The sequence below is a fragment of the Melospiza georgiana genome, chromosome 5, assembly GCF_028018845.1.
Source record: "Melospiza georgiana isolate bMelGeo1 chromosome 5, bMelGeo1.pri, whole genome shotgun sequence".
Lineage (NCBI taxonomy): Eukaryota > Metazoa > Chordata > Aves > Passeriformes > Passerellidae > Melospiza > Melospiza georgiana.
The window spans coordinates 42,146,509-42,161,129 of record NC_080434.1 but is presented as its reverse complement, the minus strand read 5'-3'; the positions used below and the strand labels follow the sequence as shown (position 1 = coordinate 42,161,129).

General features: G+C 47.1%; 1 protein-coding gene across 1 annotated transcript in view; it reads right to left on the bottom strand.

Moving 5' to 3' along the window:
• FRAS1 (Fraser extracellular matrix complex subunit 1) overlaps positions 1–14,621 on the bottom strand; it is a 105,926-nt gene that overhangs the window by 34,045 nt on the left and 57,260 nt on the right. The window contains exons 20-27 of the mRNA XM_058025165.1: positions 9,193–9,345; positions 7,497–7,643; positions 4,554–4,700; positions 3,775–3,915; positions 3,545–3,685; positions 3,167–3,310; positions 2,562–2,829; positions 1,251–1,335 (exon numbers count right to left, since the gene is read on the bottom strand). Coding sequence (XP_057881148.1) covers positions 1,251–1,335; positions 2,562–2,829; positions 3,167–3,310; positions 3,545–3,685; positions 3,775–3,915; positions 4,554–4,700; positions 7,497–7,643; positions 9,193–9,345 — 1,226 coding nt within the window. The remainder of the gene's footprint in view (positions 1–1,250; positions 1,336–2,561; positions 2,830–3,166; positions 3,311–3,544; positions 3,686–3,774; positions 3,916–4,553; positions 4,701–7,496; positions 7,644–9,192; positions 9,346–14,621) is intronic.

Genomic DNA, 14,621 nt, shown 5'->3' with positions numbered 1-14,621 from the left:
GCTGGTTTAAATTAGTTCTCCAGTTCTTTGTCATCAAGAAAAGTTTCAATCTGCAGTGTCTATTGATCCCAATAAACACCATTTGCCATGGGTAATGCACTGCCTCGGGAAGGAAGCGTTCCCACAGAGACAAAGGCAAAGCCCTGGGAACATCCACCAGGGAGCCACCTCACCTGTGCACGGCTTCCCAGGGTTATTAGGGATCAGCAGCCAGAATTCCTATCATTAAACCTCACTTATGTATTCTGGGGCAGTGACTGCAGCTCTTACTCAGGTGAACATCCTACTGAGGCAAACAAGAGATTAGGCTGAGCCAAGATCTCAGCACCAGCCAGAATCAATATAAACACTGCAGGATCAAAACCCACAGTTTGTCTTATTCTAAAGGACAAACTAGAGCACTTCTGATTTCCAGAAGTTATGGGAATGACTACTATGGAATATAAATTACCCATGGGGAGGGTGGAGGCTGAGCCAGGCTTGTAGGCAGGAAGGAGCCAGCACTAGAACAGTTCTGTCAAGTCACTTGGTGCCCCTCTTAGGATGTAAATGGGCCTTAAGAGTAGCAGATTCTCTTTTGCACTTTAGGGTCTCTATTTGTAAGGGTATGCCAAGTAGCCACAACTCCTGCTAGAGCTTTCCACACTGGAAAAAGATCAATGTAAGCTGCAAACCCCCCCTGGAAACCTGGAACCTGTTCAGGTGCCTGTACCCTTCCCTGGGGTGAGACCCACAGATTGTCCACAGACTTTAAATAACAATAACACAGGAGACACTTGGCAGCACCATCACCTTGCTCAGAAGTGGTGAGAAGTTTAAGAGACACACTTTAACTAGCTCAGCTCACACTGATTTAATTCCCAGTTGCCCCAGAACAGAGTGTCAAAGCTCTCCTGCAGTCAGGATCAATCCTGGCCCAATTGGCCTGCAGCAAGAGGCTGAATGGGAGCATCAGCAGATCCAGAGGAGGACTGGAGCAGTAAGGATTCCTCAGCCCTCACTGATAATTGCTCTGTGATTGCACAGCTGCCACTCCCTGCACAGGCAAAATGGCACAGGCCAACCTCTCCAGTCAATTCCCCAAGTTCTTTTCCTCCATGTAACTCTTGGCTGCTGCCCTAAGGGAGAGCTGAGCCAAACCTACCTGATCTGAGCCCCTGCTCAAGTTGTGCCCAGCTCCTCTGTTACCCCTGCAAGAAACCAGGGCTTCAAATGGTACCAAATTTGGGGTTGTTTCCATGCTTTCTTACCTGTGTTGAGAAGGCTTGAATGTTGATCACCTCAAGGTGGGAGAATGACTCTTGGTCACTGACCTTCAAGGAAAACTGTCCTTTCCTAAACAGGTCCCCAGCAAGGCAAAATACAGGATAATATAAATTAATGAAGTACTCTTCTAGGACTCAGCAATGATAAGCACATTATATATTCAGCAGAAGTGACTGGCTCAGTGACAGAAGCTTTAGCTCAAGTTTCCTTCAATTACATTTTTATAGTATTTTTTCCTGAAGATTCACAACAGTCACAACAGACAATAAAGCACCTTTAGCTGTGTGATAATATACCCTCATCTCCCTTTGAGTAACATCAGATGGCAACCCCAAGATAAAGCACCAATTCTAAATGCTGCTAAAGAAAAACCTCACTTCTCTGGCTTCAGGACCTGCCAGGAATTTTTCTTCCCATTTACTTTTCAGTGATGCCACCCCAAACACCTTGAGGTTTAAAGTAACAGTATAAATAATAAATAGAGTGATATTTGGTAATAAAGCAGCTTTGTTTCTCAAGACAAGATGCTGACATTTCATGGTGACTATCAGGTAGACTAAAAAAAATAAGCAGGATACAGGAAATACAGGAACATATGCCAGAAGTCTGGTGAGCACCAGCTAACCCTTGGCATCAGGACACCCTGAAAGTCTTCTTCAGATCTGATTTAGATGGAAGACCTCCCTGATTTAAACAGCCAGAAATTTACAACAGTTCCACCCATGTCACTCTGGTGCCAAGGCTTTATGGTGATGCAAATCAAGTGTGAGATTTGGCAGGGTGGCTGGCTTATTGCCTGGCTGCAGGAAAAATCTGCAACACCCTTGCAGTGTGAGCTTTGCCAGCTACTAATCACCACTAATTATTCCAGGGTACTAACAGAGCTGACCCTGGAGGCAAACAAGGAATGGCTGAAGGCAAACTATGCCGGAGAGCACAGCAGTGACATCGCTTGAGCATCCTCCTAACAATGTCAACAAACTATGGTAACAATCAGATTAATACGCCAGTTTTAACTCTCAGCTGAGTGCCCTGAGGATGGGACATATCCCTGCACCGCAAAAGCACAGAAGGTTTGGGATCGGGTCACAGTGAGCTCTTCCACCACGAACTGAGAAGTTTTGCAGCACCAGTTACACCACGGTACAGTGCAAGAAGCTGCAAGTCGATTTAGCAGCAGTGGGAAGTGTGCCTCTCCGTAGGAATGCTTCCAAGGGAAAAGGAAATACCCGTTCTCAAGATACAGCAATTTTTCTGTGAGGCACGAGCTCAGTAAAGAAGCCTCCCCGAGTCACCTGGGCTCCTGTGTGCCGTGCACGAAGCGCACCCTCCTGTCCCGCAGGTCCTCGCAGCCGAAGCGCTGCCCGGGGCTCAGCGGCGCCTCCCGCCCGGCCCGCAGCATCACCAGCCGGCCGCTGGAGGGAATGTTGTCCAGCTGGAACTGCGGCTGGCGCCAGGAACCGGCCGGATCACAGCCCAGCAGGGCCGGGGCTAGGGGCTGCACCCCGCCAATGCCCACCGTCAGGGTGCTGCCCACACGGGAGCTCCGGGGATGCCTGCTGCCTGAAGGGAAAGGGGGAGAGCTGTCACTGCAGGGACCACCACGGGCTGTGCTGGCATCGTGCCTGCCAGCACTGGTTTTGGGTGGCCTGCTCATTCCTGACCCAGGTGAACTGCAAGCCATCCCAATCCCCACCACGACTTGGGCAAATGACTTCCCACCTCGATTTCCCCGTCACAGAACTGAAAGCCAGCTGCAGACAGACTAGTAAATCTTCATTTAGAATAAAGAATGGATAAGTAACCACTCAGTTTGATTCAGGAAGGGATTTCCCCCAAGACATTTTGTCACTGGCTTTACACCGATGATAAATGGTGCTGTCTCTTGAGAAGCACTCACCTTCTTCACACTCTCTGGTCCGTGGATTGCCATAGAAACCCTGGCCACAGGCAGAAACACAGATCTTATTCTTCAGAAACGTGCTGCTGTCACAGAGGTGGCACAGGCTGCCACTGTCACACTCCAGGCATCCAGGAGGACAAGCTGCATGGGATGGAAAGTACAACCCCACTGAGACGAAACCAGTCTCAGTCTCAAAACCAGCACAGCCACTGGCACGCAGAGCTGTCCCCAGGCTCAGAGCAGAAACACCACTATGTGTGTCTTACCTACCTGACAAAAAGAGTCAAAACAGTGGGCAAAGAGCTATGATTAAAGTTGGCAAGCAGTTCCTTCCTCATTTGCCCACCGTGCCTGCACCAAGCTCATGGTGCTCACCTGTGCACTGGCGCTGTGCCTCATCTGCGTGGTATCTCTGCCCACATTTGGGAACACAGGCACTGCCCAGGAGGAAGAATGGGGCTGGGCAGAGGCTGCACTTGTCTGCTTGGTGACACTGAAGGCAGGGCTGGTCACACCCTGAAGAGACACAGGCAAAGAGTTCAGCATGGCAGCTCCTGGGAGACAAGCAGGGAACATGCTGGAGGGAATGCTCCATGAAAACTCACTCTGGCACGTGTCTGATTCCCGGTAGAAAGCTGGAGGGCACTGTTCCACACAAGCTCCTTCGTGGAGAACGTGGCCCTCCATGCACTGCAGGCAGTCAGTCCTCTGGGGACCTTTGCAGGCGTTACAGCTCCAGTCACACTCTGGAAAAAAACAGAAATCAGTTCAGGGCAGCCCTTTCTGGGGTGCTCACCCTGCACAAGGGCTTAGCACTTGGGGTCTACAAGCTGTGGGAAAACATCACTTATTTCCATCATGGAACACTCTGCTGGGAAGTTCTGGAAATATTTCAAGTCACGTGTCTTTTAAATCCCTCCAAACTGCTGTTTCTGCAGCCATCTGCTGATGCAGGATTTAGTAAGACAGAGAGAGAGACAGGTAAGTACAGAAGGCCAGATAAGCCCCTGCAAAGAGACTTAGCCTGGCAAGCTCACTCCTTATCAGCTGACCCGTGACTAAATGAATTGCTGGATCTGACCCCTGAAAACTTTGCTGGCTCAGTTACAAAATCATTTACAAGAGAGCGATTTGCAATCATCTCGTTCCACTGAAAGGCTCAAGTATGTGACAGCAGGCTGCCCAAAAAGCAAAAAAAACCTGCAGAAACCTCGCAAGCAACCTGTCACTGAACAATTTTCCCCTTCCTGCACCCTTTTTAAAGCAGGCCACCTGCACAGCTCCCGCTGCCATCTAACGGATTCTTAGCCAAGGTCACTTGCATTTATTCCTTTTTCTCTTTCCTTTTTTTTTTCTCCTTTGATACCAGCAAGGCATTTTTCACCTTTGCAAGTGTTGGTGGAAAAGTCCAGGTAATACTGCTGAGCACAGCGGTCGTACTGGCACTCCCCAAAGAGCAGGACCTTGGCTGCATCTCTGCACGACGTGCAGCCGGCGGCTGAGTCGCAGCTCCGGCACTGGCTGCTGCAAGCTGTGGGAACACAAGGAAAAACAGGCTCATTCCTCACTCTGGTTACCCTGCAGCCTTGCTACCCCTCTTATCCTCTGTGGACACTCCAGGGGTTTTGCTTGTTTTGCTCCTTTTCGCAATCTCCAAACTGTAAAAAGCCTTGCTCCATTTGGAGTAGGCTGGAATGTCCCCTCATGCTGCTTCTTACTTTCCTCTGGACAGGTCAGGGCAAAACATGGACCCTGAATCCAAAACCCCAAATAAAAGCTTTCCCTGCCTGTGTTTTTTCTTTTTTTTTTTAATTTCCTTTTTCATACAACTGAAACACACAGATTTGGAGAGCAGAGTAGACTGCTGCAATCCTTGGTGGGACCAAAGGCCCATTTAATTTCACTTAACGTTTGTACCTTTTTATCTGCGCACAGTGTGAAATTCTGGAGCTGCAGGGAGCAAAAAATATGCCAGGAAAAAAAATAATTCAGGGATTTACTGAATCTAGGATCAAAGTCCAGAGATTCAGAATATTTCAACTCACCTCTTTGATGTCCAGGAACTAAACTTTGCAGGAAGCTGTACTAACAGTTTGGGTGATAAATACTGACAGGTTCATTCAAAACACAGTTTTATAACAAAAAATCCTCCAAAGTAAATGTGAAAATACCCATGTTGCTCTCCCTGAAGCAGGAACACAGTGTTTTTCAAAACAGTACTCTAAAAAATGTCACAGAAGGTCTGCATTTTATTGATCTACAAATGATTTCTAGCAAAATATTTACTTAAAGAATCGAGCAGCTGCTTTTAGGTGCTCTGGTGCCACTCTGATTTTTCTTTACTTAAGAACACTACATGAAAAAATTATTTTTTTCAAGTGCTCCAAAGAACCAACTATTAAAAATACAGTAAAACATTCTACATGAGGTCTACATCTGCGGGAATCTGGCTACCTATGGAGGCATGCCAGAAGAGTAAGCAAAAACTGTATCTGGAAGCAAACCTGTCTGCTTGTTTTATCAGCACGACTCCCTATCTGCATTTTTAAGCCCGTTAAGTTTCTCACTGTTCGTGGGCCAGGATGTCTTTGAGTTTACAAATATCTCCCAGGGCCCATACGTGCACTCAGCATCTCTCTGAACCTCATTCCAACCCTGAGTTCCTCAAAAGTGCAAAGAGACTAAAATAAACGTTGAAAAGGGACCAGATTTTCTCAGCCTGGCAGCCAACCTCCGATTAAACAATCTTCATTCCCTCCAAGTGGCAGTTTCCCAGCAGCCTGGGACAATTTGTATCTCCCTGGCTTATCAGCACCACTTGAAAAGGCACAAGTGACACTTGGAATGACAAAAATCCAACACACTTGGCCTTGAGCCCCCTGCTCCAAGGATTACAAACACTTCTTAAAAAGCCATTTGCAATAAGGAGATTAGAGTAGATAAATTGGCTTGCAAAAAAAAAAAAAAAAAAAAAAAATCTATTTGAGCCCCTGAACCAAATTCAGGAAGGGTGCAGGCCTCATGAACTTTCCCAGTCTAGGCTGATATCCTGAGGCAGGAGCTATCAATAGGAAAGCTTTCATTAGAAAGGGACATGTTCATTAGGAAGGGAGATAATTTGGTGCAGCAAGCAAGAAGAGAATCCCTACTGCTGGAGAAAACTGAGTATTTTATTGAGCTTGTAAGAAGGCAGCCAGAACATTTTTTTTTTAATTCCTATTTTTTATTACTTTCCCTTTTTTTTATTATTGTTATTATTGAATGCCCTTTTTCATTTTTTTTCCACAACAGAAGAATGGTACAAATATTTTCTTGAACTTATGTAAGGTGTCTCCATTTCTGCTGATCAGATGGAAATAATAGTTTCAGGAGAACCATCTATTTCAACAACACGCAGGTAAAGCTGACAACCACTTCAGTTTCCTCCTACAGGACCTCATCAGTGACAAAATTTGGTCTAGGTAGGATGACACTGATACCTGGACTCAGTGCAACAGAGTTATTTTATCATAAATTGGGAGAATTTGAATCAGGGTAACACAGGAATTCACTAATCTGAGTGTTCAGGTTCACAGTTACCAAACCACATCAGCATTCACTCACTTTTAGGTATGTGTATTATAGTGGGACAATTCAAGCAGGGCTTTTTCCAGTTTTTTGTATCTTTGGGCCATATAATTTTGAATTTTAGAACATCAAGCCAAATAATTTTTGAGAGAAATAACCCAAGGTCAGAGTGAACACAAAATAATAAAGGAAAAGAGAGGCCCTGAGAGATGCATAAAGGATACCAATAGTGGGATAAAACATAGCCTAACACCAGATCAATTCCACCAGATCATTAGGATCAGCTCAGGTCTGTGTCTACGAAGCTGTGCCTCAACTCTCCTGGGGTTTCCCATGAGGAGAAATGGACATAAAAGCTCCAGTGCAGCTTCCATGGCATGTACTGGCAGGCAGTGCAGTGGGGAGGGGGTCTGCCTTAGTAAGGATTCATTAAAACTGGTCTCAACTTGCCAAGTTTTCATCAAGTCCAGGATCCATCACAGGGAAACCTACACAAATGCTCCTGCAGATTTTTACAGCAGGACACAAAGCCTCTTGTCTTTTGAGGTCAATAACAAAACTGCAACTGTTTTGAAATTTCAGCCCTGCTCTAGGCTCTGCTCCCGAGGCAGCTCATCACCTCTGTCAACTCACATCACATTTTTAGGCACCTGAACCCTTTTTTTTCCCAGGCAACAGCCATGGTGAGCAAAGAAGCAAGAAAAGCCAGGTTGGACAAGGCACTGTGGGAAGGAGAGGGGGCTGGGGGAGAGGCACTCACGTCTGCAGGTGTTGCTGTCATCCCTGTAGTAGCCCAGGGAGCAGAGCCGAGCACACGCGCCCGTGTGGGACAGCACCAGGCTGGCACTGCAGGACGAGCAGGACAAGGGACCCTCGCCAGTGCAGCTCTTACAGGAAGGGTGGCACGCTGCAGGGACAGCAAAAACAAGGCTTCTGATCAAGGAAAAACAGGTCTCAGGGCAAGTGTCACAGGCTTCAGCAGAAACACTCTGACACTGGGAGCAGGGGTGGCGAGCACCAGAAGCTCCTGCCAAGTCTAAGCCCTCAGTGGTGCACAGTGCCCCCACCCAAGAAAGGATCCTCTCCTTTCTTTCTTTTTACCCTCTTCTCTTCAGCCTTTCCTTCTTAAGAAAAACCCTTGCAGGATGTGGCCAGGACCTGTCTAACAGAGAAGAGTGAAAAAAGGGCTAGCACATACCTCCCCCTCATGCTTTCTCCCAGCTAGATTCAGGTTAGATCCTCTGTGTCTGTGCAGGAGCCATCCAGTGCTTTTCTGACAGCTCCACACTTCCCTGAAGATTCACATCCATCCCTTCAGCAGGAATTGCACTGATGGAAACCAGACTACCTCCATGCACCCTCTCCACATTTCCCTCGTGACTTTTCAGGCTCATTTCTTAGTCTGACCAAAGGGATTTAAAATATCACAGGGGCTGAGGCCAATGTACCCTATTACTTTCTCCAGAGAGGTTACGTACAAAATGATTAATCTGTTTTACTTCTTGACAGGCCTTTATTTAAAGATTGATGCCATCATTACACCTATCATGATAGGTGTAAAATTAATCATGAGAAAGAGGGGGCAAAGGGATCAGAAGCTGTGCTGGGGATCTTACAAGGCAGAACAAAATATCCTACAGGCTGTGACACAGTCTGAAAAATGCACAACTCCTTTTAAATCAAACCTTCAAACCAAAGGGAAGAAATGTTATCCCTAGGCTTACACTGCCAGGAAGGCAAAACCTCTCTCAGGGGCCTTTCCAATCAAGTGACACAGAGTATGTTTCATAGCTCTGAGATCTCATTTGTCAAAACCAGGTAAATAAACACACAGCTCCCAGAATGCTGGAGAGAAGCTTTGAAATATTACCTGCCCTGAACTAGATTAGGAAATGCCACTTCCTGCAAAAGGAGCATCTCCATTGTGCTGAATTTCTGCTCTGGGTTCTTTTCTCTCAAACTGAAGTGCAATACCCTCTGCTCAGCTTGGAGCTTTACCACTTCTCTGTCAGGCTCAGAACAAGAAAAGGAATCTGCTTCCTTCTAAGAGCCCAGGGAGTAGAAAGCAGCTCAGACAATGACTAGAACATGAAACCACATCAACAACAACAAGTGGAGGAGATGCAGGCACATGTCTGAAAATGAAATGTGCCCTGGGTGCTGCATCCATTGCACCAGCCTAGAAAGCTGAATGGAATTGGCTTTCTGTTTTGGGAGCTGCTACAAGCCATCACCTTCAGGGCCATTATTGCACCAAGACAAGCCTCAGCAACAGACCTTAGGCTGCAAAACGTCCTGAAAAAACTCCTACAAGCACGAAAACAAAACTGCTCCAGCGCAGCATCCTGCCAGCTGGACAAAGCCTCTCCACTGGACAGGAGCCACTTGGTGGGACTCGTCCCAGGGGTGCAGGCAGCTCCCTGCAGCTCCCCGAGGTTTCTGCAGGAGGCACTCACGTTTGCAGGCTCCGTGCTCGGCGTAGTGTCCCGGGGGGCAGCGGGGCAGGCAGCGATCCCCCAGCAGCAGGTGCCGCCCGTGCTGGCACCTGAGGCACACGCTGCCGCTGTCCCGCAGGTCGGCCACGCACCGCTGGCACAGGGGGTGGCAGTCTGCAGGGAACAAGGGACACTGAGCACGGAGGGACAGCACAGAGCACAGCTGAGAACGGCAGCAGGGCAGCAGGGATGGAACTTGGAGAGCAAATCCCCCCACCCGAAACTCCCGCGTCCTTTCCTCTTGCCTCCTCCTCATCTTGTGCTCTTCCTGAGCACCACAGCATTTTCACTTTCCCTCTGTATCCCTCCTGCCCCACAGAAGCATCCTCTTTCCATCCTTAAGTGAGCTTAAGGGAAAGTTTTGCACAAAGCCAGCTCAAAGGTCTTTGCTTCCCAAGCCCTTTCTCTGACGCTGAGTGCCTCTGCCTAAGGCTCCTCTTTAGCCCCACCAGAGGCCTCAGGCACCCACCTCCCTCTGCTCCCACCATGGCAAAACGAGGAGCAGGATCTGGACAGCTGCATGACCTTCTCCTGTAGTTCCTGCTGCTCCCATTTTCCCACACAAACCAGCCATCCACACCCTGAAACAGCCACAGCAGCCCTCCAAGCCAGGCCAAGAGTGGCATCAGAGTGCCTCAAAACCTTTTCCTTTTTCCATTTCTCCCCAGCAGGACGCAAGCTTGCGTCTCCTGACCTCTGCCTGAACTTAGGTGCTTCACAAGGTTTGACAACAAGGCTTTTGTGTGCACAAAGGTGCAGTGTAAGGCAACCTGGAAGCCAAATTAATCCTCATTATGGTAATCGAGAAAATTATAAAGGAAATGACAACTGTCTTGAAAGATATGTAACAATGAGGCTTGATTGGAGTGCCTGGCCTCTTGTCAGATTTCTGCTGCAGGTTCACCTTTCTGTCTTTTGTCTCCTGTGACAGCACTACTACAGGTTGTCAGGCAATCTAGATTTACAAGCTGAGCACAGGCTCACATGGGAGCCTGGAGGAATTCTGCATCCATAGCTGCAGGAGCCTGGCCCCAGCTGACATCTCCTGCATGTCACACACAGGAGACTCTCACCCCTCACTGCTGCAAAAGCCCAGAAGCAGCCCAGAAACTGATCCAGTCCTGACTGCAGGCAGGAATCCAAGCTTCTTACAGAGCTGCCTCCTTCAGCTCCTGCTTTTACAGGGTGCAGAACCCATGGAGTTTCTGCCCTGTGCTCTCAGCCTTGGAGCTGGGAAACGACCAGCCAGAGTTGGGGTACAGAGGTGGAGTCCCTGGAGCCAGAAAGGATCACATGCAGCCCACCTTAGGGAGCAAGGACTGGGAGATCATCCCAAAGGCCCTGAGTACCTGTGATTTGTATGGGCTGGAGGTGGGGTGATGAGGTTTATGTACTTATAACCAATAAAATTACCAAAAATCCAATTAGTTTTTTGTACTTCCACATTTACCTGGTAATATGTTGACTCTCCTTACTGCTAAAATAATACTCCTCCAGTTGAATCTCTTGCTAGAGCCCCCGGTCTCTAATAAAGAGCTTTGGCAGGGTATAATGAGTAACAAATCCGCTCAAAAGGTTTCATACACAGAGCATAAAAATGAGGCTGAGAAAATGCAGGGTATCCACACAGTCAGTATCTGCAGCAAAAACCCAGATTCTCACAAACTAACACTCAAAAATCCAAGTATCTACAAAACTCAGTGCTGCTGCAGCAAAGTTTTCCCTTCACAAGCCTCTATTTTTGCTCCAGCGAGTGGCAAGAGTTTTCTCAGTTACTGTTTTAGGATGAATCAGCCCCATCACTCTCTTGTTCCTTTGCAAGCCTGGAGATCAAAGCACACACAGCACCAACAAAAAACCCAGGGCTGCTGCTCATGGTGAATTTCAGGGACATTGGGGAGTGAGTGAGAGAGCGAGGGAAGAACTGAAGGGCTTTGTTTAGGGAGAGATGATTTCACTTTTTCACAGCAGGCTCCCTTTGAAGCCAGGACTAACAGAAGGGGGGTGTTTTCCTTGTGTTTCTCAGTCATTCCCCAGCCCTTCTTGTTTCCTGCTTCTGCCTTATCCCTGTCAGTCCTGCCTCCAGCTCAGCCAGCGGGCACAGCCTGTGGGATTTGGGTTTTCTGGAGCCTTCACATCTCCAGCTGGCTGCAGGTCAGTGCCACACTAGTTAGTTAATTCCCTTAGATCCCTTCCAACTGAATTCTTAGGAATTCTGTCACCCCTTAGTTGGTAGTCCCAATGCCTCCCTCCTCATCTTTCTGAGACTGCTGACTTTCCTCCCACTCTCCAAGCAAAATGTTTTCCTCCTCCCCTGCCAGCTGACTCTGATTTCCCTCTTCCTCACCTCTATGCAAAAAAAACCCCCATCACCGATCTTCCTGTGAAGCTACTTCCATTACAAAGCAGAATGGAAGTACTTACATGGATTTCCGGAGTTACTTGACTTCCACACCCTCTTAGCAAATAAAGCAAGAAAACTGTGCCCTTCCTATATGGAAATTATCTGTTACAGGTTGTTCTAAGACAAAAGAGGCTCTTGGGGAGACACAACCATCTCTGAAGTGTTTGTGAATGCTGACAAAGGAAACCAGTGGCATTTCTGCCTCTCAACTCCACCACTTGCTGAGCATATATTGTTGAAACACATCATCCCTCTTAGGGGCTCTCCAGGAAAGTATTTCCTGATGCAAGTTTTGTGCTGTGCTCTAAGGTGAGACCTGAGGTTTACAACAGAGCATGACTTAAAATCAGCACTGAAAACACCACACACTTTATAGTCACCTCAATGGGCAAAAAAGCCTCTGGTCTTACAGTAATTCCAGAAAGCAAGTCAGTATGGTTGGTTTAGAAGGATATGCAACCCTGACCAGGATCTTTGGCTTGCTTTGGTTGTTGGAATGTTTTTCTTGTGTCTCTTTTCCAAGACCTGAGAGGGAATCTGTCATTGAAAGAAGCCAAGTGAATTCCTGGTGAAGTGACACCAGGTTTGCAGGGATCTGCCTGCTCTGGGAGAGCCTCCCCAGGCAGTGTGAGGTGCGACACCCAGCTGGAAGGTCCCTGGCACAAAGGAGCCCAGAGCAAAGCAGGGCAAGGGTTTTCCCTCCTCTGTCAGCTCAGCTGCTGGCTCTGTAGGAGGCTGCAGAGCAGTGAGGGAGTGGAGCTGAGCCCCTCTTGCTCCAGCTCTCTGTGATGATATCAGTGTCTCTCTAAACGGACAGCAACAGCTCATTAATTTTACAAGGAGCTGAGGATATTTCTTGTTGTCAGAGTGTCCCTTCTGGAATTTTAAGAGCAAGGCAGCAAAGCTTGTTACAGGCCCCCTCCTGAGCGAGCTCTTCTGGTTTAGCTTTGAAGGTTTTCCCAACTGCACACAGGCTAAGAAAGCAAGGGCCTGAGGAACACAGGGAGTGGGAGCTCCCTCGCAGCTGGAGTTAAAACCAGGCTGAGATGGATTCTCTATCAGCTGGGGCGCACAGTTTTCTTCCACACTAGTCCCTCTGCCCTTCCATGCAGTCAGGAAAAGTCAGGAAAAGCCAGGGAAGCTTCCAGATAAACAGGGAAACCTCAAATCAGAAAAGCAAGGGCAGGACAAGGCTTTCAGCAGTGATTGGGACTTTTAGAGTGCTGATTGCAAAGTTTCCTGAAGCTGAGGTCAAGCTGAGCAAGAGGGAGAGGGACATCTGGGAACTGGGAAAACAAACACCACAGAAGCTGTGAGATCCAACGGGGGATGGCTCAAGTCTCAAGCACATTCCTGTACATTTGGGCTATAAAGTGAAATTAATCAATTGAGCACTCTCAGGGGAGAATTGGCACAAATTTGCCAATTGCTCAATTTGTGCCCAAAACAGAGCTCAGGGACTCATTGATTTTCTGAAAGTTGAGGACATTTTATCTTTCCTCTGCTTAAATGTAAAATGCTTATTTGATTAACTGCTGAAAACAAGACCTTTTTTTGTTCCTATTAACAAGGCAAATGTTCCAATCCTCATTCAGGTAACAGTCACAATAACACCATTAATTCCCAGGCAATGGTTTGGAGTGACAGTTGCTTTTCTCCAGCCTCTGTGAAAGATTTCCCCCTCCAGGTCCATAAAGGATGGCAGGTGACTGTGATGCACAGCAGGCCCTATAAGCCATAACACAATTCTGCCTGCAGGGTGGGGAATTAAAGATAAATGGGAAGATAATTGTAAAAATATATTGCTTTGGGAGGTGAAGGAAAAAGCTTTGTTAGATTCTGTTGCAAATCATATCTTATGAGGGTGTCAGGAGTTTTAATGTGCTCTTTTATGGAACAGCTGCTCTTTAACTAGTAATTAATAACTTGCAAGGGCAAATTCAGCATTTCAATCAGTGCTAAATGAGAAGATTGAGTGAAACTTAACAACCTGGATGTGGAGCACTTTACCTCCAGGAGAACTGGCCACAAACATCCTTTCCTTAAACACCAGACATAAATTTAGCACAAAGAGCAACACACTTCAGACTGCAGATCCTGGGCCAGAGCACAACTTTTTGGTCAAGGTGAAAAACCTCAGTTATGTTGCTCTGCAAGGGTTCTCACAGTTTCTGCAGGACAAAGAAACACCTGGACACTGCAGGTTCCCATGCCACAAGGAATGCCCTCCACACTGCTTCTAGTTCCTGGGACATCTCCCTGATGATCACTGGGATTGGGGAGCAGGAGAACTGGTCGATGACACCAAACAAAGGGATAATGAAAGAATAAATCCTCCTCAGAAAGAGTGCTGACTGATGATAAATGGCACTAGGTTTTCCCAATACAATTCACAGGGGAAGGCCACTTTTCCACAGACTTCTTTCATAGGAAGCATAATGCAAATTAATGGGGAAATAAGGTGGAAGAAATACAGAACTCTCACATGCCAGGACATTAGTAAGTACCACTGTATCCCCCAAAATTGTACAGGACAGAGACACCTCTTTACACTGAAATGCTGAATTATTTCCAGTTTGCAGTTATCTGGCTCTATCTTGATTCCCCAGCCTGAATTCCTAAGGAGCTGTACAGTACTTTTAGGATAGTTTCCTGCTCCTCACACACTTTCTTTTCCTGCTCTTTTTGTCCCTGCAGACAAAACAGTCACTGTTGTTTAAAAGGGAGATGAAGAAATGGTTCATAGAATTAAGCTGTGGAGAGCAAAGAAACAAGTCTTTCATTAAAAAACATCCAGGACATAGATGTTCAGCAAAGAGAAGGCTCTGTGAAGGGAAATCATATTAAACTGAGAACAATAGCCTCTCAATGGATATATTTATTACTCCTAATGCATTTTTTCCCTTTCTTAGGATTCCTTATCTCATTTGGAACTGTTCAGCCTGGATTAAGCCTCACACACCGTAGCTTTTTCTGATAAAGAAAA